General features: G+C 38.6%; 3 protein-coding genes across 4 annotated transcripts; 2 read left to right on the top strand and 1 right to left on the bottom strand.

Annotated features, from left to right (window-relative positions):
* Nucleotides 1-77: 77 nt before the first annotated feature.
* On the bottom strand, nt 78-1,366 carry LOC116246129 (uncharacterized). The gene is made up of 2 exons (XM_031617836.2): nt 1,016-1,366; nt 78-324 (listed from the first exon to the last, which is right to left on the bottom strand). The coding sequence occupies exons 1-2, from the start codon at nt 1,325-1,327 to the stop codon at nt 214-216; spliced, it is 423 nt and encodes a 140-aa protein (XP_031473696.1). The 5' UTR covers nt 1,328-1,366; the 3' UTR covers nt 78-213.
* Nucleotides 1,367-2,091: 725 nt separating this feature from the next.
* LOC116246128 (photosynthetic NDH subunit of subcomplex B 5, chloroplastic) lies at nt 2,092-5,297 on the top strand. Its single transcript, XM_031617835.2, has 5 exons — nt 2,092-2,361; nt 2,776-2,833; nt 3,863-3,931; nt 4,135-4,193; nt 4,854-5,297. The coding sequence occupies exons 1-5, from the start codon at nt 2,143-2,145 to the stop codon at nt 5,073-5,075; spliced, it is 627 nt and encodes a 208-aa protein (XP_031473695.1). The 5' UTR covers nt 2,092-2,142; the 3' UTR covers nt 5,076-5,297.
* Nucleotides 5,298-6,158: 861 nt separating this feature from the next.
* LOC116250815 (uncharacterized) lies at nt 6,159-10,652 on the top strand. 2 transcript variants are annotated; one of them, XM_031624769.2, is made up of 6 exons: nt 6,159-6,473; nt 6,619-6,740; nt 7,301-7,448; nt 8,105-8,157; nt 8,306-8,483; nt 9,667-10,500. In XM_031624769.2, the coding sequence occupies exons 1-6, from the start codon at nt 6,413-6,415 to the stop codon at nt 9,714-9,716; spliced, it is 612 nt and encodes a 203-aa protein (XP_031480629.1). In that variant the 5' UTR covers nt 6,159-6,412; the 3' UTR covers nt 9,717-10,500. The 2 variants fall into 2 exon arrangements, with proteins under 2 accessions (XP_031480629.1, XP_031480622.1); XM_031624762.2 differs by lacking the exon at nt 9,667-10,500 and adding an exon at nt 10,523-10,652 and having other exon boundaries at nt 6,160-6,473.
* Nucleotides 10,653-22,436: the final 11,784 nt, after the last annotated feature.

Below are 22,436 nucleotides of genomic sequence, written 5' to 3'. Positions count from 1 at the left end.
TTCAGTAAGCTGCTTCAGGAATCAAGACATGTACTACGCACTGTGATAAGTAACAGCTGAATAAAACCAACACGACGGAACTAAATATGTTACATATTTTCATTAAGAAGCAGCACAAACACGCTGAATATGTTTCCCTAAGAATGCAAGTAATACAAATGTCCGTTCATCAGTGAAGGTACACATTCCTTGCAACTGAAGGTTTGTGAACTTTCACTGGATCTTAGCGTCCTGTTTCTCCTCTTCAGCTTTGGAGTCTGTTGTCAATGTCTCTTCTGTACCAGCCGTGTCCTTTTTCAGTTCAGACTGGAACTCTTTTGTTGCCTGCCAGTATGAAGAAGATTGCAAGAAATTATCAAATCCCACTGACTTATCAAGAAAAAGAAGCGTCAAGATAAAAGGACACTAGTGTCAAACAAAAATAGGTATCTTCATGGGACAAATTATCAAGTTCTAGTGATCATAACCCGCAAAAAGCTAGTTGACAGATAGGATAATACCAGTCGGCAATTTTTATCGAATACATAAATCAATATCCTTCTTCCACTGAGTTCTATTCGCTGTAGATGACAAAGTTTACGATATAGTACTCTTATTAGCAAAATGAAGACTCGTGTCAAGATAGTGACGAAATATGGTAGCAGAATCCCTTTGAGAGCACCTTCTTAAAAAATTCTGTAGACATCTTAGAAGGAAAATTACATGAAAGAGTGAATTGTAGGTCATTTAGATTAGGATGACCGGCATTAATATGAGTCTCATCACCAGGAAGAAAACAGGACCCATCAACCAGGCATGAGGTTCATTCATCAACCAAAAAGCAAGAAACCCCGTCTTCATTCCTGCAGGGTTGGGGGATGAAAAACTAATTTTCTCTCTCTAAACTAAGAAAAAAACAAGAAAAACCATCTTTGTTTCCACAGATTTAAACATGAAAATCAAACATGTCTGACATAAATATGGAAATTTCTGCAAGAATTAGCATCGATTTAGAAAACACCCTCAGAAACCCCACCTCCTGGAAGCTCCTGACGGTCTTTCCGATACTCCGGCCAATCTCCGGAAGCTTCTTCGGCCCGAAGACGAGTGCCGCAACCCCCGCAATGACGACGAGCTCGGGGACCCCGAGCCCGAACAAGCAGTGGCATTCGAGCCCGGCACCACCACTATTTTTCCTGCGCAGAGACAGAGTGGCGCTCTTCCTCAGGAAGACGCCGCTGCCACTGGTGAAGAAGAGAGAGTTGGCGGACGACAAGGAAGGTGGTGGCAGTGTCGGGACTCTAGAGAGAGAAACAGAAGGAAGCAAGAGAGAAGAAGGCATCACCATCGTCTTCTCCTTCTCGCTCTCTCTCTCTTCACCACTCCGCAAAATCACCACAAAATTTTATAGCACAAAATCCTGTGCGTCTAAAGTCCGGGTCGGGTCTTTTCCTAGACTGGACACGAAAAAGATGGTCTCCGCTCCACATTGTGACGGCTAGGTGTTCAAGAGCCCAGTTCAAGCCAGCTCGAACCTTACAGGACTCAGCTTGGCTAGAATCAGCTAAGCTCGAGAGAGAACCTGATCTTACTACGGCAAATAACACACACCACACACACTGCACCAAAAAGAACTATCTGCGATAATACTGAAAGATAGCATAGTTTTAACCAAGTCCAAATGTCTAAATGACATGGTTAAGAAAGTGGTACATTGGGTTCATACCAGACAATATATAAGTTCGGTTTCATTTGGATAGTGGGATGAAATACTTCTCGCAAACATTAGTTTGCGACTCGCTCGCATTAACGAGGTAGGTTCATTAACGAGGTAGGTTCAGCTCAATGTTCTTTTATGTTGAAAACAGACTCAAGCCCCAGTCTAAGTTCAGTATTATCAGCGCCAGACCAAGTTCCAACAGGCTAGGTCCGGTCAGAAGTCAGATCGATATCGTCCAGATCGGTCAGGCTAAGCTCAGTCCGGCCCAGCTGCTGTGGAGGCCAACCTAGACGTGGCCTGCACCGGTGTACAAAAGGACGGAATCTAGAGCTGCTTCTCGACGCCCCAAGTCACACCACACAACCGGTAGTCGGATAAGGCAGATCAAAACGTTCATCGCTTGAATAAAGGAATGGAAGTCCAGCACTCGAAGCTCGGGAAAAATGGCCTCCTTGGCGCCCAAGGTCATCGTTACCAATCGTTTTCCTGCAAATGCAGGGGCACCAACAAAATTTTTCGTCTGCAAATCCGAAAATGGAGGCCTCTTGGTCTACCCGAAAAGGCTTATGACTAAGAGGCTGCATGCTGTTGGAATAGCAGAAGTGGAGCCTGACCTTGTTGAAGAAAAACAAGACCGATGGGAGACTAACAGCATCAGTGGGGTAAACTGAGTTCCTCTTGATTCTCCTTCTATTTCTTTTTCGTCCTGTTCTTTTTCTTCTTCTTCAAAATCGTTGTTCTTTGTTACTTCAAAAGGTGTTATTTGAGTTTTTGAATTGAGAGAACAGAGATACTTGTCAGATTTCATTTGGCAATGCAAGGTTCTGTTCTGAGAAAAGATGGCTATCTCTGTGGATTTCTATTCATCAGAATTTTGTCCTCTAATTTGTCTTGGATTTTTTTTTGGTGCTAGATAAATTTAGTGTGAATTTTTATAAATGGGCTCTTTTTTTTTTTTTTTTCCTTTTCCAGTTTCCTTGAAGCTTTCAGTTCAAGTAGCAAAATTTTCTGCTCTCCGTTTCTGAATTATTGTCCTTCAGATTGAAGTTCAAGTTGTTCTGTTTTGGGTTTATTAGGAGGATTTCAAGTACGGCGAATACGACGATCACCATACATACTTTGAAGGCCAAGAAGGTACCGTCCCTTTGAAAATGAATTATGACGAGATTCTAACAATACACTACCGGTTTATTTTAATGAAACTTTTGATGAGCATTTCAACGGGCCAAATTTTTTGTTACTAGTAAATGGTCGGGCAGGAAACAGGATTTGCTGCAGGGAAAGCTACCAAATACCGTTCGCTGTCACCACGTGAACTTTCAGTTATTTTAGAGAGAGAGAGCGAGAAAGAGAGAGAGGAAGAGCAACTAATTAAACAACTAAAAGCATAAACTGGGGAACTAGCAACACATTATGATCAAGACTTGAGGATCAAGTTTGGCACATGTAAGAGAAAAATTAACAAACCACGTTTAGTAGCACTCATGCAGTAGTTGTAGTTGTGCATGCTTATTTTTTATTTGTCACGAACTGCTTAGAAGATCATATTAATCAGAACTGCTGACTTGTGGCTCTAAAGAAGCAAAAGTAAAACTTCTAATCTGCAGAATAAATGCATGTATCTTTCCATGACTGACTGAATTTGAGTCTCCGAACCTTCACAATCATTGAAGTCAAGTTGTATAGGATTTGATACTTGAAACCCAGCTTCAGTCACTACTGGGGACTTGTGAACCATATTAAATCCCTTCCTCCTCCTGCATTATAGCCTTGAAAATTTATTTTAGATTCAACATCACAAGTAAAAATGCAATTATCCAATTCATAGAAGTAACTTTTTGTGAATTACTTTTTGGAGGAAACATATGTTGGCTAGATTATCTGCCTTTTTTCTTTTGCATGTCAGCATAAGGGACTGGTCTCTTGGCATTCACAACTTCCACATGTACATGCCCTTTTAGTTGGGCCTACTAAAATCCACATTCAATAACTGACATTGGCAGTGGGGGGTGTTACTTCAGTTGCATCCTGATTTGCTTTCTTCATTAGTTAAAAGTTCATTTGGACGTATCATATTGCTAAAGTTAGGACAATGTACAGAAAACTTACCTGATATGCTATGATTGTTCTTAGAATGGTATTAACACTATACTGCTGTTTCAGAAAAGATGTCATTCTGGGAAGCAGTTAAATATGACTATGAAGCAGCAGAACCTCCCTCAGGCTTTCAGGGTGAGAAATCCCCGTGTGGATGATACCAGGACTGTGTCAGAAACCTAGTTTTGGCATTGAAGCGACCTTTTTCTAAACTATTTTTGATGCTTAAACTGGGCTTCTAACACGTTTTACCATCACATTACGGGTTCCTTGTCTTCAAGGCTTCTTTATTTTAGGGTAAGCAATTCTTTTATCATTCGTGGTTATGTCTTTGGCAGGGCTAATGTCATGGCTTTTTCTTCCTGCTGTACTGGCTGGCATGGTCTATCATGTTCAGGTACTCTCATTGTCCAATCCTATGTGTGTATGTGCCATGTTCACCTTATTTGTAGGTGGCAGATGAAGTCACCAAATAAGTATCCTTTCATTGACTTAAACATGAGGTCTTCGTAATGCTAGCAGGTTGAACTTTACTGCATACTTGTTCAAGAAGTTCAATCGTGATCATAAAATCATTCAAACATAATCTTATCAAATTTCTAAAGGAACGTCTGTGAAGTAATTTATGAAGTAATTTTAACAACTCTCGATCTTTGAAATTTATGAACAATTGAGAAATTGTCATACCCCATTTGCTGAACTCCAAGTTCAGCAATATGGTAGTGTCGTTCACTGCCTACAAGCTTCACCTCTTTGCCATTTTCCTTAAAGTAGCAGACACACTCGTCCAGATAGTATAAACATGCTAAGGAACCTTTCACATTCAAGAAGTGCTACTTTACCTTTGAGAATCAAATTAGTATAATCCGAAACCTGTTCATCATTCGATCCTTGGACAAAATACTATGTCAGTTCATGTTGGATGCTGATCTGAACCACTGATTTTTCTGTCAGATGACTTAAATCAGCTTTCCTCACAATCCATATTCTGAGATTTGTGCTATAAATCAGTTCAATCAACTGTTCTTTTTTTTTGTTTCCTTTGCCTTTTTTCCAGGGGGAATATCTATACATTGGTGCAGCTGTTTTTGTAGCGATATTCTGTGGCATTGAAATGGGTAAACCGGACAAGCCCCACAACTTTGAGCCACAGATCTACAACATGGAAAGAGGAGCTAGAGACAAGCTGATAGCTGATTATAACACGATGGATATATGGGACTTCAATGAGAAGTATGGAGATCTGTGGGACTTCACTCTTGAGAATGAGAAACAATGATCATGCTTGTTGGGGTTGGGAGACGAGCTAAGCCAGTACCTTCAAATGCGACTAGAAACTTGCCTCTCTAAAAGAGATTGGTTTGTCATCGTCATCATCATAACTTGACAGCAATGTGCTTCACCAGTCACTACTCCATCCCTTCCTGCTTAAAGTGACGCCTACGTTGGCTTGTATGGATATTGGTTGTCTTACATTAATGATATACCTTTCCGTTTCCAAGTTCTTCTCTGTGTATGTGTGTATCAGTGTGCTCATGCGCACACGTGTGTGTGGGGGTGGTGCCAGATGGAGGAGACCTGTCATGGACAATTACAAACCTGTCAATCATTAACGTTTAATTAGAAGAGAGATAGAGAAATGTCATGATTGAAGAGTTGTTTCGATGCAAAACTGCGGGAGAGGGGTCTCCCCAGTCCCCACCGAGTTATTAGATTTTTCTTTTTTCTCTTTAACCTCCACTCCACCACCTTATATCAATATAAGGGTAAATATGAGGGTAGAGGGGAACTTTGGAAGGTGTTGAAGCCTCAACTATACCATCTTTCTTCACCCTCACTTCCCATAGTTTGTTCTTATAAAGTTTGTTAGTCAAGGTTCACCAAGCTATTGTACAAATTCTTACTCTACTACGAGGAAACCATGTGATCTGCCGAATTATTTCCTAAAAAGGCCTACAGTTTTGAAACTAATAATAAACAATCAGCATTAAGCACTACCAACGTCATTTTTTGATGGACTTCACCACCTGCATTGGTCATTGGATTGATACCAGATTGGCTTGAACACGTGATTCATTGCAAACTAAAAGCCGTTTACGGAAAAAGATAAAAAGAGAGTGGATTTTGCCACTATGCATTTTACTCCTGATATCAACAAGAGACTAGCCCCGGATCCATCCGCAGTTCGCTTGTAAACTTAGGTTATAGACGGTTTAGATACATAACAAATGTGGATGACTTAGTCTAGTCTCACTTTGAGTATCAAACCGAATCCAAACCATTTAATTGAACTCGTAGCCCAAGTTGAACCTGATTTAGAGTCTATTACAATTTTTGCTTCCTAATCTAAGCCTGGATCTAACTGCAGATTGCATGCATATATGACGAATTTCAGCACTCCAGTCTTGTATGTGATCCTTTCTGATCCGTAGTCCAGCACTGAGGCTATGCTAAATTCGATTAAGTTAGACTCCGAGATTTCTATATCCCATCCAAGTCCGGCCAGTTTACGTCCCTAAAGCCGATAGATTTCACTGCGTTGGATGCTATCCCAACCTATTCGCTTGTTGATTTCTCTGTGCCTTTGGGAGGAGACGAGTAGAGGGAGAGAGAGAGATGCTTGGGCTTTCGTATGGGGAGTTGTTCTTTATAGTTGGAGCAACTGCTGCTCTCATCGGTTAGTATTTCAGAATCATTTGAATCACCATTTTCTTTCCTCTTGTTTATTTTTTTTGTTCCAGGAGATGGTCATAGTTACGCCAAATTTCATGACTATTTTGGCTCCTTTTTCTAAAAAACGAAGTGGGTTTGGTTGGAGGCAGGGACTAGGGATTTGCCCATCATCGCGCGAACGGCCGGCAGGTTGGTCGGAAGAGCAATTGGCTATGTTCAATCTGCGCGGGGCCAGATTGAGAGTGTGCTGCAACAATCCCAAGTTACCCAGGTTCCTCTTCTTTCGATGTTCTGCTATTGATCCTTTCCTTCACATGACATGGTAATGGTTTGATTTTTCGCATTTAATCGCTTCAAATTTCTCTTAATTGGTGTTCATGGTTTAGTCGTTAAAGCTCGTTGTTTTTTTTTTTCTTCAATTAACGAACGATTCTTAATACATGGTTGGCTGGAATATGATGGCTCACAAGGGATATAGCGACGAAGATTTTCCCCCCCCTCTTTTTGACGAGTCTATCTTGTCGAACAACTGGCTCTTGGTGGTTAAATAATTTACTCTTGCGGACATTATATTTCCTATGGATACTTCCTGTAATAGATATGTGTTCTCTTTGTATGATATGGTTACCTATTTTTTGGTTCATCTTTGTGATTTACTACCTTACGGGAAGTATACTTGAATTCTTGATCTTTTCCCCTCTCCATTTTCCGTTCATATCTTCTGTACTTTTCAGTTGTAATGGCGACGAGTGAAAAGTGATTTATAAGCTCTGACTTGATGAATGAAAAAAAAAAGACATATGACAAGAACTTGGTGTTCATTTCCTTTAGGTTCACAAAGAACTTCAGGACACAATGGCTCAATTAGAGGCGATACGGTATGAAATCCGAAGTATATCAGTCATGAACCCTGGTCCATTGACAAAGAGACTAATTGATGGGACAAATACTAGTCCATTAAGTAATACAACCAATGAAGGTATGCCTGATGCTGAAGTATTAATTTTCAAGCTCTTGTTTATAGCAGGGCATGTTTCATTTCATGTGTCCTGAGATTCATTGTCTTAGATTCCTTTCTGGCCTTTTAGACTTCCTGAAAATGAAGTATGATAAACTACTTATTTTTTGTAGCTCTTTACTTTTGTTGCATTGTAGCTCAAATTCTGAATATTAAAAGCTGATAAAGCAGGTCTTTAATAATTTTATAACACAATGTCCTAGAGTAATCATGTTGAAATTTATAAACCTATAAAGGAGCTAAACTATGAATTCCTTACCAATGATAGAATCTTAATATGTATATGCATGATCTTGCTGCAATGAAGGTTATTTTCTTAGTTTAGAACTTTGCAATTTTCTCTTATTTAGGTTGTTCACTAATGGAGGGGTATTTGACGATCAAGGGCACAACCTTGAAGTAAGGTGGGATTATCCTCATAAAGTAGGCTCTAGTAGTTGCTGAGGAGCCTATGAATCCGGCCAGTTTTCCTTAGCCAGTAGAATGGGAACTTCAATTAGCTAATTTCTCTGGAAATGCTTTTTGCTGTTAAAGTTATGTCTGTTCCATTCACAAATTGTTCATTTGTTGCTGGCGTTTTCCATTTCTCCTCATTCACTGCCATTATCACCTTATAGGTCCAACGCAGAAGACCAGTGAGGAAGAACATAGAGAGAGTCATGTTTCAGAGGTTTGTGGCGTACAGTAGTTATAAGATTGTGCTTTTGATTCTTTCTTTCAGGATGTAGCTTGGTCATGAGTATCAGCCTTAATTCCTGAACACAAGCTGACCAGCTTTTCTTGGAGAACTTCATAATGCCCAGCTGTGGTTTTCCCAGGCATCAAATGGTTCATCCATGAATTTCACTTCCCTGGAATCCCAAGCAACAGCATACGCACGACTTGCAGATGCTATGAACCAAGTCAAAGGACAAACAGAGAAGCTAGACAATGAAGGCTTACTGGTTGTTCTACCTGTTTCAGCTGAGAGCACTGGGCTCCTCCACAAACATAAAGGTAATTTACTTCAGGAAAAATTGTATTTACTCTGGATGTTTTTCTACTGTGCTAGTGTTTCTATGAGATTGGTCTGGTGGTCTATGTATCTACTGGTAAGGGTGCACCAGATGGATGTCTGTACCAGCACTAATGTTGGGACTGTTGGCCGACATGATTTATGCATTTGTATCTGCCCCTTGCCAATATGATGCATGGCAAGTACAGGTTTATAAATCCTTTTCATTTTTAAATCAGTTTAGAATATTTACATATTTTTTATTTTAAATATGAAAAATAAGGCAATACAGGCCCATACGAAATGATATGCATTGGCTGATACAGCATATGATATTTACAAAATTTGTATATTCATTGGAAATGAAAAATGCTTTTGAAGGTGGAAAGCCATGGGGTGGTTCCACATATACGACCAAAAGAAAGAGCAGCATCTATGATCAATGATGATCTAATCTCTCCTCTTCTTCAATGGCTGAATGTTTATTCTTCAATGTTGTACATTCTACAAATACACTTTGAATTAATGTGTTTCAGAATATGGTGTTTTAAAAGCATGAAAGAAAAATAGTATATGATGCACTTAAATTTCACAATAAAAATGCTTTTTGATAGTTGATTTTTCTCATTTCTGTTTCAAATCTGCTGGAAGGTAGGCCTTCTGATCTTTATTATTTACAGAACGGATCAGATATCATAGGCCAGACCTGAACCCCTTTCAGGTTACTGGAATTGCATTAGGGCAAGCCTCCTACCAGGAAGATCCTTCAAAAGCGTAGAGCATGAATGAAGTGAGACAGCACTGCCAATTGAGGGCCAATATTTTTCCTGCCCCCTGGTACTTCTTTGAGCCAGTCCACCATTCCCTCCACCCAAAACAACCCCCCTTCTCACGCACTCCATTTCATGGAACAACTGATCTGTGGTGAAACTTTCCATTCCTGGCACTGGAATTTGGTCCGTCTGATGTAGTAGACAGGCCACAAACATGCTGTCCTTTGTAGTAATGGAAACAAATTTATTTACTAATCAACGTTGGAATTTCTGACTTCGTTGCGTAGCAAAATGCCTTGGGCCAACCAGTAATAGAATTTTCTCTTTTCTTCTGTCATTTTTAAGCAACTGAATTTCTTTTTTTTTTTTTTTTTTTTTTACATCATCTCCAATTCTGGCCCTTCGGTTGTAGGATGCTGCGGGGCCATCCTCATGTATGAAGTTGCTTCTACTACTCCATAGTTCTATGATGATTTGCCAAAGCAAAGTCTCCAGCAGTGCACGACCCAGCCACAATGGAATCAACAGGCCATCCACCACTGATGTTCCCCACGTTGCCTATCAGAGGCGTCTGTTTATGAAACTTTCTACAAATCCATTGCGAGATGTTCGCTGGATGCTTGCGTTGGAACATGATATGGTCAGCTCCAGTTTCCTGCAAACACAAAACCTATTGGCATGATGCTGCCCAATTTTCTTGAGCCTGTTGAAAGGGGGTCTTTGCAGGCTAGGAACAGGTACCAAGTGGCGCTAGGAGGGTACTGATAGGTTACTCTCATGGCCTCCCAGATGTAGTTCCTTTTTAATCTCATGAAAATGCAAATCCAAAAGTAGAAGACATATCGAAGAGACCATAACCTTAGCTAAAATAAATAAGAGATTTCCAAATATTTAATGTCTGACCGATGAAGCATTCAGTAGTTGGAAACTTGGAACAGGACTGTTTGGTCATCATTGGCTGCATACATTGCAATTTTTCAATTGTATGTTGTCCAGTGCACATACACACAGAAACCTGCACCTTTACTTTCGATGATATTTCATGCTTGCAGAGACATCAATATGGAATCCAATGCAAGGATATGTATTACAATGACAGTGCACATACACACAGAAACCTGCACCTTTACTTTCGATGATATTTCATGCTTGCAGAGACATCAATATGGATTCCAATGCAAGGATATGTATTACAATGAATATGCATGACATTTTTCTGCAATTATACTTGGGATCGTTCCCACCTCATATATAGCTGCTTGCTACAGGTGCTGAGGCAACAGGATCTGACATAGTTTTAGAAGCAGTTCTGGAAGCTGAGGTCGCTCAGAATGCGAAACAGTTCTTTGGCCAAGCTGCCTCTGATATTATTGCAAATAAACAATGATCCTTGCTAAATATTTCTCTCTCCCTCCCTCCCCACTTCTCTCTCTCTCTCTGTTTGTCCCCCCCACCACACACACACACACACACACACACACACACACACGAGTAAATACATATATCTTTATTTATGACCTTGATAACAGTCCAACATTTTATTCTTTGAAAATATCGACAAGGAAGGATCTGGCAGTATTTTCAAAAGTTTAGTTCTCTTTGAGTCTGCACACACATTCAAACGTATTACCAAAGTGTTTACGACAGTAGTATTGTGATAGCATAACTATATGGTTAAAATTTGGATATTTCAAAATAGTATGTTGGTGTAATATCTGCACCTGAAATCTTACAGTTGTTACTGTTACCTGACTGCTGTAAGCTGCGCTGTAGCAAGAACACCGTGAACATGCCAAAAAACCGGACTTGCTAAATTAATTCCTCTTATGTACGATCAGAAACTGGTATTGCTATCTCAACCATCACTTTTTTTTCATTCAACTTCGATTCCTATTCATAAAACAGCTCAAGGTTGGCATGCCTAGCCCATCATGCCTTCTTGTTACGGTAGAGATTCTGATGAAGTTGGACCCAAGCAGGGATTGGCTGTTGGCTACAAAGATCCACATAATTTCTTTTATTTTGTTTCCTCTACATAATTTAGTTTATTATATGTTAGTACCCCTCAGCTCTAAGATTTCTTGTATTAGTACCCCTAGGCCACAAGTTTTTGGCTCGGCCACTTGAACCAAGTAAGACTGACTTAGCGGCGCAAGGGCCCAGCAGTGCAGCGTCGTCGGCAGGAGCCAGATGGCGGTGGATAACACTAGGTATGTAGGCTTGGGAAGGCTATGTTATGCTAGAGGCCTTCACGTTTAGTTTCATGGTCAATTTACCTTAAGTTTGAAGGATTAAGGAGATGCTTAGCTCATCATCGCCACTGTCATCAATGTAGATGTCATCCATCTCATCTGTTCTAGCTTGACAGATATCTACTTGAGTCTATAGAGCACAAACTATGTAGAACAGGTCAATAAGACAAGAATTATTTGTATGGCTACTACTTACTATTCATATTTCATGACCAGTCTCTATTGTTAGTTTTCAATTAATTTTTAATGAGGCATCATGGAAGTGGAACTACCTTTTCCTTTGGTAATCAAACTTAATTTTAGCTGTGTGGGACAAGACTGATATTCTAGGATAGGTCCAACGATAATCAAGGCACAGGCATAGTCCTAGTCTGTATCAGTGACGGCGGATAGGCATTTTGATCTAAATGACCTTATAACCAAACTGTGAATCAACGGATGTTTCAAATATAGTATGATTCATCTAACAGTTGACCAACCTATGTGGAGATCTGTATGTATTGATAATACAATTAGTAATGAAGAATGTCTGGTCCAGTAAGAATTCCATATTGCAAATTCTCGCAACACTCTTTTAGAAGTATTATCATGAAGCTAGATCCAAAGGAAGTAGTTAGCGGAAGAGACAAAAATGGGTGTTGCAATAATTTGGCTCCTGTAAAGGCAGTTCATTTGAGGATGTCCATTGTATTTCTCTGAGAAGGAACATTTCCGAACCAGCAAAAGCAACATAGATTGTAAGGAAATAGTACCACGCCCCTAAGTCCTTTAAGGCAAATTCAATGTGAAGCTTTTCAGTGAATCAATGGATTACTATATTATTTACATGAACCGGAACATAAATGACATCATTTTGTTTTGAAGGGCAAAGGACGAAGCATCAATTTGCAAACTGAAAACCCATGTATAAAATGATAAAGAGTTTGACTAGAAACCCATCTTTATGGTGCCTCTTTTAACCCATAAAAGGACTTCTTTTAATTACAGACAAGAAGAGCTGCCTGGAATTTTCATATCCCGGAGGTCGATCCATGAAGGCATCCTCCATTAACTGCTGGTGGATAAAGGCATTTTGAACGTTGTGTCGCTTCATGACTCACCTGCTACTAATGGTCACTGACAAAATGAACCTGATAAAAGATAGTTTAAACATAAGGCCTAGAAAGTGTCAAAGTAATGCAATCCTTCGAACTGACTGCAACACTTTTTTGCAACCAACTTGACTTTGGAATGCTCTAAGGAATCCTTTGCCTTTCTTTGCTTCCTAATATAAGTTGATTCATCTTCCCTGGGTCCAAATCCAGTGTTTGATTTGCAATACGAGCATCAAGTTCTGTTTCACTGGTTGGGGTTTTGTAGGACTGCACAATGAGTTGAGCTAGCTCAAGTTCGACTTGAACTCGCTCATCAAAATGAATGCCTGAAATGTAAAATGAGGCAAGTTCAGGTTGGAACTCGACACGGCTTGACTACATAATAAATGCTGAGCAGCTGGAATATAATGAGAGAATAATTAAACAGTAGGAACTAAATGAGTTAAAAGAAATGAGACAGACTTAACAAAAACAAATTAAACAAGTTAAACGAGTCAAGCTCCATGCCATATTTGTCGAACTTGAGCTCAAGCTTGCTGAAACTGGCAGACCATGGCGTTCTGTCCTCATGTTCTTGAAACTGGTGCAACAGCAGTGGAACTTCTAAGTTACTTCCTGTCATAGGTGGCTGATCAATCGGAATTGTGAGTCACCCAGGTCGGCTAGGATAATCCATTTACTAGGTCATTGAAATTGAATCATCAAATAATTATAAATATATTTTTTGTCGTGCATTGCTAGATAATGAATTTTGTTATACTTTGAATGTAAAATATCATAAACTTGATTAAATATACACTATGTCATTCAGTTTTAATTGATGACAAAATTAACTATAAAGTCTTAACAGATTTATCGTGTTCTTCTATTCATAGAAAGAATATATTATAAAAATTTATGGCCTAATCCAGGTGAGTTACTGAACCAACTCATTGGCCTGTCTTCAGCCGATCCGAGTCTGAATCAGTCACGGCTTTTGCTAAGTATGCCTCCTCTCTTCATTTCTCTTCATTCCACCTCTTCCTAACACTGGAGAAGTTAAATTCGAAACGAGCAGACTATTGATTTCAACTTTAGAACAATGGATCACTTCTCGAAAGGGAGTCCTCAAGCAGGAGAACGGTATCCGATAAGTTTCATTTCCGGTCAGTTTGAGCCAATTGTTGTCTATCCATGCCTTCTTCTTCATGAACCCAAATGAGAATTTCTTTGTAATCGGTAGGGTAGTTCACTTGGTGAACTAGCTACTTAGTTTGTCTTCTTATTGTTTTGATGACTTTGGCTCTTATCTGATTCTGAGTTCCTGTCTTTTCTTTCTTTTATGATAACCAAATAACTTAGAGAAGAGGCTAAGGAATAAAGGGCAGTGAAAATAAAGCAAAAGAAGCAATATCATTTCCTTGTTCAGTTCAATGGGAGCTGATCCAACAGTGCAATAGGGAAGGGCTAACTAAAGTTCACTTTCTTTGTTTTTCTTCCCATTTTACTTGTGAAAACCACCTTCGAGAAGATCGATAAGAGAGATTTTTGTGAGCGGGAAGGACAGGGAGGGGTGGAAAGAAAACGAAAGCAAAGGAAAGGGAATGAGAAAGGAAGGGAAAAAAAAGAAAAAGAAAAGAAAAAAGTGATAGTAAAGTTTGTTTAGATGTAAAATAAAGAATTGCTAAAATTATGTTTGTTTGGACTACATAAAAGAAAAGAAATGATAAAATTTATATTATTTTACATTGATACTCCAAACATTCAATTTTAGAGGTATACAAGGAACACAATAAACAGCGGCAACCCACTGTCCAACGACGGTGATAGTGACTCCGGCAATGGTCGGTATGGTATGAATGGGAAAGATTACCAGCCAAGTCTCGAGTAGTGGCGGGATGGGAGAGAGAGACATATCCGGCACTCGTCGGAGTCTTGACCAGCAGCGGGGAGGGAGAGAAAGAGTCACACAATGTCAAGGGTATACACGATAAAAAAGGATAGACTTTTCTTTTCCTTTCAAATCCTTTCAATTTTAAATGGATTGGATTTACATTAGAAGATCCTTTCCATTTTCCCCCTTTTCTTTTCCTTCCTTTGCAACTAAACAATTTTTTTTTACTTTTTTTTTTAATTAATCAACCAAACAAAAGATTGTTATCGGCGTGGCTACAGCTAAAGTTCAAACTAAAGTTCACATTTCCTGAGGCCTCACCAACAGCGAGATGTGAGTGGCATCTTCTCAGTAAATATTTTTACTTGTTAAGGCGACGGAGAGTTCTTCAGTTTGATTCTGGATTTCATGTGGGAAAATGGTCGTATTCCTGTTTTAAAATTAAGGCTCATGACCCAAAAGTTTGAGATCAGCTTAAATATATTTATTTGCAAATTGCAAGTCATGGACAGAAAGTAAAGGGTGCAGACAATATGAAACTGTCAAAAGGACAGAGAAGAAGCACACTGAGGCATATCAGAAGATTCAGAACTATTATTTCGAACCTTCAGATGCAAACAAAGGTATAACAGTAGCGAAGAGAGGTCCTCCGTAGCCTAGAAACACAGAACGACGAGTCCTCTAATGAGCCTCTGCGCTGTTTCAGGGGATATGGTGTCAATCCGCCTTCTCGTTTCTTCTTTTTCTTCGCCTTCCTTCTTCTTCTTCTTCCGACTCGGCGGAGGGAGGACCTTCGTCATCAGCAATGGAGATGGAAACGGCATCTTCGTTAGTTGAGTTCCTGACTATTGGTGGGACGATGGCATGGGCTCTTGGTGGCACTACGTTTACGGGCACGGCCACGAAACGACAGCCATGACGAACATTTACCGGAAACGGGAGATTGACGTTACGAACTGGTACTCTGTCCACAACGTCGCTTAAACCAATGACAGGCGGCCATTGTTGCAGAGCAAACTGCTGATGCACAAACTGCCAATGGGCAGCGTGAAGGCACCTGTGGTGGCATGGTCTACGCCTCATGGGGCTAGCGATCCCTCTTGATTCCTGTTCGAGGCATGGCGACGGGGGGCAGATATAAATCGGTGGTCCTTCATGTGAATATGAAGGTCAAAAGGATTAAGATTCACGAGGATAAATGAACCAGAAAAGAGATTCAAACTGTTAGAGAAAAAGATTGAGGATGACGATATCCGATATCCAAACCGAGAAGAGATAATAATAAGGCTCATCCTAATGCCTTCCGTTGCATAAAACCAGCAGATTTTCCACTGGAACGTCTTCGGTTGACAAACTCAAATGGTAACCTTTTCATGCTTATCTATATCCTCTTTCGATAAGGAGCCGGGTTAGGGAATTAAAAATATATATGTTTAATATAAAATAATATATAAATATGATTAATTATAATAAAATATTATATATATATATAAATTAATAAAATTAATATAAAAAAAATTATCGAGCCCACCCGAGCTGGCTAGATAAATTACCGTTGTCCTTTTTTCTGAACCTAGGTTTGGGTTCGAGTCGGGTTGGTACCCGTTTAACCACCACTTGGAAAACAGACATGAAGGCTCTCCATTTTCTTTACCTTTTCGGACTGTTTTTAGCTGTCGAAGACTACACAGCCTTATATCCTTCAATTTGATTATTGTGCCCCCATCATTTAAGATATAAAAACATAGCACATATAGGAATCAAACTAAAGATCTGTCTTGAATCCCGTAAACCTGAAACTTATGCATTCAAAGTGCAGTGCAATAACCACCTAAATATAGGAAGGATCCAATAGCTCGACCATGTCTAGCTTGTGACCTATTACATGACATCCAAGGTTATGAAAAACAACTTTGATGGATATGTATTCCTCCATTTGTTGTTTTTTTACCTACTGTTAGTTAAATTGGAATTTTTGATCGAATCAGTAATGCGTCTTCAGAGTCAGTCAGGATTCTTTTCTTCTTCAGCTTTAACATGCTGGTCTATTGATCAAATTTAGGGATTTTCTCCCTATCCTTTACCTTCTTCGTTCTTTGGGAGAGATCTGAATTCCTTGTAAATTAGAGGCTCTAAATTTGCACATGCACGACTCTTGCTTCATTGAAAGGTTGTCTTCCGAGCTTCAAGTATAATATTGCACCTCAAGAGACATAGCGTAACTAGCTGGGGTAGGGGTTATGTAGAGGGCATGTTCTTGTTTTAATTCTAGTGGGTGCTGCTCTTTTGGGCTGTTAAGAGTGTGGTATGCTCCATCGAGCTGAAGGTGGCCAGCTACCCACTCAGGCCCTATCGCAACATTGAACTCCGGAGGTAAGAAGAATGAGAGGACATTCAGGCCTCGTCCCGGTGGTGGATAACATCTCGCTCACCTGAAAGTACAATATAACAAATTTCCCTTGTTCAGATTGTTTATTACTGGTGGAATATTTGACAGCCGAGGAGAATAACCTTAAGGCTCCGTTTGATGCACTGGAAAAAGACTGTGTATCAAAGAAATTTCTCCATGTTCATATCGTTTCCCTTGCAACATCAAACATAGCAAATCTTACCCTGTGTTTTTCATTGATTTTGAAAAAAATTCTCACGCAAAAAAGTCGGACCTAGAGTCCACAGCAATTTTTCCACGGTAATCTTACCCTTCTGTGCATCAAACATGGCCTAAAGAATGTGATGCTATCCTCGTAAATATAGGTCCTAGTGGTTGAAGAGGTGCCTTCAAGTCTTACCCATTTTTGGTAGCCTGTAAAATGGTAATTTCGATTACTTAAATTTTCTGGAAATACTTTCAGCTATTAAAAAAGATTTTGCAACACTCATTTGGTGGTATTACTAAAGTGCCCTAATCTCAAATAGCATATAGTTAAATTTGGAATATCTTAGAATAAGCTCGCATTATTAACAAATTGTCTTTGACATAATAATATATTGTTGGATTTGGGATAATTTCAAAACATTGTCTGTTGGTATAATATCTGCATCTGGAATATTCAGTTCTTGCACTTATATATCTCTGATTATTATGAGCTGCAGTTTGACCAACAACTAGGTATTGCTAGCTTTGTGCATTACCTTTTCTCATGAAAAAACTAAAAGGTGGCATATCTAATCCACAAGGCCACCTTGATAGAAGCTAGAAATTGTGATCAGGTCAGACCCACTTAGATTGATGTGGTGGTGCTTAAACTGGTTGTCCGATCATGGCTGCGGAGTAGGCGATAACTCTAGCATTGATGGCATGTTACCAACATTAGTAGAGATGTCGATGGATCGGATTCGAATCTGGTGTACTCTTAATCGTGTCTGTTTTTCAGATATTCACATATTTGAATTGGAATTCACATTCAGATGTGAACAAAGAAAAGTCATATATGAACCTAAATCTGAAATCCAATTTCAAAATCCAAATTTTGAACCGAATTTCACCGATTTTTAAAATGTAAGAGCACTGGATATATGATGTTTATTTAAATCTGAACCTAATCTGAATCTAAATCCGTTCAAATACTTGTGCATATCTGAATCTGTTCAGATGTCATTTCTTAAATCCAAATCTGACCTGATTTCTTAATCAATCAAACATCTGATGCAAATCAGATATATTGATGTCTCTGGATGAAAGCTCCTTGGTGGTGGATACCTAAGATATGTAAGCTTAGGTGGCCTGTTTGTATCATATGCATTCAGATCTGGTCTCCCCTAAAACTAGCAGCACCTTTGCAATCCTGGCTTATAAAATATCTACCAAGATCAGTAACTTGGAGTGCCAAAACTGAGCTTTCCAGGCACAGTCTTAGGGTTTCCAAGTAAAGTTGAAAGCAACTCACAATGGTAACAATAATAACCAAAGTTGACCTGAAGAACACTCATCATGGCATGTTTACTGTGATGTTGCACTCAAGTCCTTTTCATTTCTTATAAGAATTTTATGTGTTTAACTTTTTGTTACCAAAATACATAAACTTTTCATCACCAACCCCACATTGGCATGCCTCAAATAATTCTCTTTTTGAGCAATTAGGTAATATGATGATGATCATCACCTTCCACTGTAGTGATCAGTGACCATAAGTATAGGCTGATGATGTCAGATGTGCCTTTGTGGTGGGACCAGTCTGTGACCATGTAAATCACTACTTGCATAATTATAATTGGATAGCTCATCTGCTTTTAAAGGGCATAGCATAACTGGTCAGCTTAGCAAATCAGTGAAGGTCTAAACGTTAGATTGATTCATGCGGTCGCTGCTTTTCGAGACTACAAATTATAGTAGATGCAATACACTGTAGTTGACAAGTATCCCGCTTTTCACCTAAGTCTCGATGCAGTCTTAAATCCCGAGGGTGGGGAGAAGGGGGTCTTCATTCTCTTGAAGACATCTCATCTGGTCTTGCCTTTAATGTTTTCCTTCTTCTTCTTTTTGTTCTTATTCTTCTTATAGTTTGGGTTTGGTTTCATGTTGGACTATAAATCCCCATCTTGTTTGCATTAAATTAGCAATCATGCCTAATCCACCTTTCTTCATGTAAAACCATGTTTCTTTACTTATTTCCTGAGCTAAATGAAGCATTCCGATGATCTCTGTTTAGAACTTTCTCTGCTAATAATGACACAGGAATCCTAGCTTTCAAACTTTACATACTTTACTCGTTCTATTATTCAACCAATGAGTGGGCAGGGCTCCAGTATTCGAATTATTTTCTGTCAATTATGTATTTATTAAGTATTATTGGACAAATAAATAACTCTTGATTACCACTAATACAACACACATACTTTCTTTTAAGCAATGGGGGACCCACCACTTATTATTTACATAAAAATAGGCACAATATGCATTTTTTTTTCCTCTCTCTCTCTCTCTCTCTACTTTTCTATTCTTGTTTGAGCTGCTTAGCGTTTGATGCATATTTAAGGGTGTCTTTAGTGGACGCGACTTTTTTCACTTTTGGTAAAGAATGTCATAAAGTGCGTCTACTCTTTAACCAAGAGAAAAGCCAGTATCTCAGCCTAACAAGGTTGGAGAAAAGGTCAGACCTACACACCATTTTTTTTTTTGAGAAAAACTTTGGAAAAGGTCTTGAGGGGGCTATTGGTAATTTTGAAAAGAAAAATGTTCAGGTGTAATAAACGGGTGAATTTTCACTAATTGGTGAGGGAAAAAATGAAAACAAAATGTAAGTCGTTTTCTTTGGAAAAATTCTTTAATGGTACTCAATTTCTATGGACTTTTCATTCAACTTTTCTTGTTTGCCGTCCAAATGCCTGTTGTGACTAAAAAATTATTGTGTAGTTCACAATTGAATCGTATCTTTTTTAAATTTTATGGGACACATAGCTTATTTTCATTACTTTTAATATTATTCTTTACATTTTTCCTATTTTGTTTTCTGAATTTTTTGGCTTGAAAATATATATTTTGTGATTTTCATTCTTCACTCACAGGCAAGCCGAATCGGATTCAATTCAGCTCATTTTCTTCTAAGTCTTTTCGCCGAGTCGAAGTCCAGCATGGTGTTTTTTTTTTGGACACTCGTCTGTTGGAAAGGCTTCAATGCCACCAATTTAATCGGAAAGCTTAGGGGCACCTTTCAGCCTAAGATTTTAGACAGAGGATACCCTTCTAAAAAGTTGATTTTCCGGCCAGAAGTGTGGCTTTACTTCGGAATTTTCTGAAAAGGTGGAGGAAAATTTTGTCCAAAAAATTTTAACGGCACCTTTATTTCTTTTCCGAAAACAAGACTGCACGTATCTCTTTTTCTCGCCGGAAAGTGGAGCGCCACCGCTCCTTTTCCAACAAGAAGACAAGACTCCAACCAGAAAGGGTATTTTCGTCATTAAAAGAGTCAAAAGCCAATGCCCTGTCCTGTTCCCGTTTTCCCACCTTTGCAGAGGACGGGAATGCCCTTACCGGATTACCCAAGTCGCCCCTTTTCCGAGACGAACTTGTATCGGTCATGACCCGGTATGGTCGATGTATGCTGGTGAGGCTCGGTTAGGACCTCGACTCGGCTCCTTATCAACACTGGACTGGGATTACTTATATCAAGTCGGCTCAACAAAGTCTTCCTAAGTGACTCCAAGGATCAAAGGCAGTCCTGAATCCTCTATAGGAATGAGCTACGTCATATGAACAATTTTGAAAAAAAATTGAATAAGCGGATATCACAAATTTTATATTTTCAAAAATGATAACATAAAAATATATTAAATTAATAGTTCACTCTTATAATCTAGTAAAAAAGTTTGTTTTATTACAATAATGCTGAGTATTTGAAATGATTGTTCATAAAAATAATTGGATGTATCACAAAAAAATGATAAAATAAAAAAATATTAAATTAATAGTTTATTTTTTTGGCATGTTCCACCCATGTCCCGTGTTCAGATCCACGTGTCGGCGTGTTGGAGTGGGTACATGGGCTTCTGCAGTGTCCATGTGACAAAGGGAATGAAAGAAAGTGAAGGAGATTCCTTATGTAAATTTGAGATTCGCGGTTTTTAAATCCAAATCCCATCTCAAATCCACACTTTTGACTTTAAAGTGTGGATTTGAAATTCACGTTGGGGGTAGAAGCTAAAATCCACAATTTGATTCAATTATGGATTTGCTATCAGACATTGGAGATTACCTAGGATTTGAGATCCACGGAAATCAAACACACGTTTACCTTTTTGAAACACTTCTACTGGTCGCTTGACTTTGTTAGAAAATTCTATTTCCTTTTGAATGGCAATGCCTATGAAGGCAAACGATTCAAACATTTGATACGGTCATTGTTAGATGTGAAAACAATATTTAAATTGCTTTATATTTCTTGAAATAATAACATAATTTTTTTGAGATTACGTGTGACTATCTGTTTTAGGAACATGTGTTCAAAAAATATAATAATTTTTTATTAATCACTTTATAAAACTTAAATCCAATGCTATTAAATTCAGTACAACAATATTATCGGGCCTACTCACGATCAATTCTATTTCCAAGTAACATGTCAATGCAATTGCATCACATCTTTAGCGGATCTCAATTAAATACCTTAAGATTTAGGGCATGATGCAATTATATTGTATTTTGAATCCAATTAACGATTAAATCTTTTTCTTTTTTTCAGTCAGATTCATAGAATACTAGTTTTAGTGTTTTATGAATCTGTCTCAATCTTTGAAGGTAAATTCATATAACACTTATAGAGTGTTCTTCTCATCAATTGACCTCTCAAATACTGAGTACTTTGACCTGATCAAGTTTATATTTTTTAGTGTTATATATATATATATATATATATATATATATATATATATATATATATATATATATATATATATATATATATAGAGAGAGAGAGAGAGAGAGAGAGAGAGAGAGAGAGAGAGAGAGAGAGAGAGAGAGAGAGAGAGAGAGAGAGAGCTTTGGCTTCTAGTTCACCACACAATCATCGGCTGAATTTTACCGGCGGAATTTTACGTTGAAAATTCAAAGCACTACGTAATTGAACTTTGAATAATAAAGAATCTGTATGCCAAAATGTGCAAACTTGGCTATTTTTGTGAGTAGAAGAGAAGGCAATCTTTATGTAAAAGCATATTCTTATCAATTTTTTTCTTAGCATATGAATTACACTACTGTTTATTGCAATCTAGCATTTGCTTTTTTTTATAAAGATTAAAATATATACAAGATGTGTTTCAAATGAAAGAGTGAGTGGGACTTTTCAAGCTTTTACTGTACCTATGGCAACTGTGAGTGGGAAGGTCAAAAATCACAAAAGGAATCGTGTTTAATCAGAGCTGCGAATCCTACAAACTCTTCTAGAAGAAGCCGTGGCCGAACCACATATGAGTTTGTGAGGGCAGTTGCCTATACAGCCACAAAGATTTTATTTATTTACATCTTAGT

The sequence above is a fragment of the Nymphaea colorata genome, chromosome 1 (genome assembly GCF_008831285.2).
Source record: "Nymphaea colorata isolate Beijing-Zhang1983 chromosome 1, ASM883128v2, whole genome shotgun sequence".
Lineage (NCBI taxonomy): Eukaryota > Viridiplantae > Streptophyta > Magnoliopsida > Nymphaeales > Nymphaeaceae > Nymphaea > Nymphaea colorata.
Note: the sequence above shows the minus strand (reverse complement) of the source record. Positions and strands in the feature narration are given on the sequence as shown.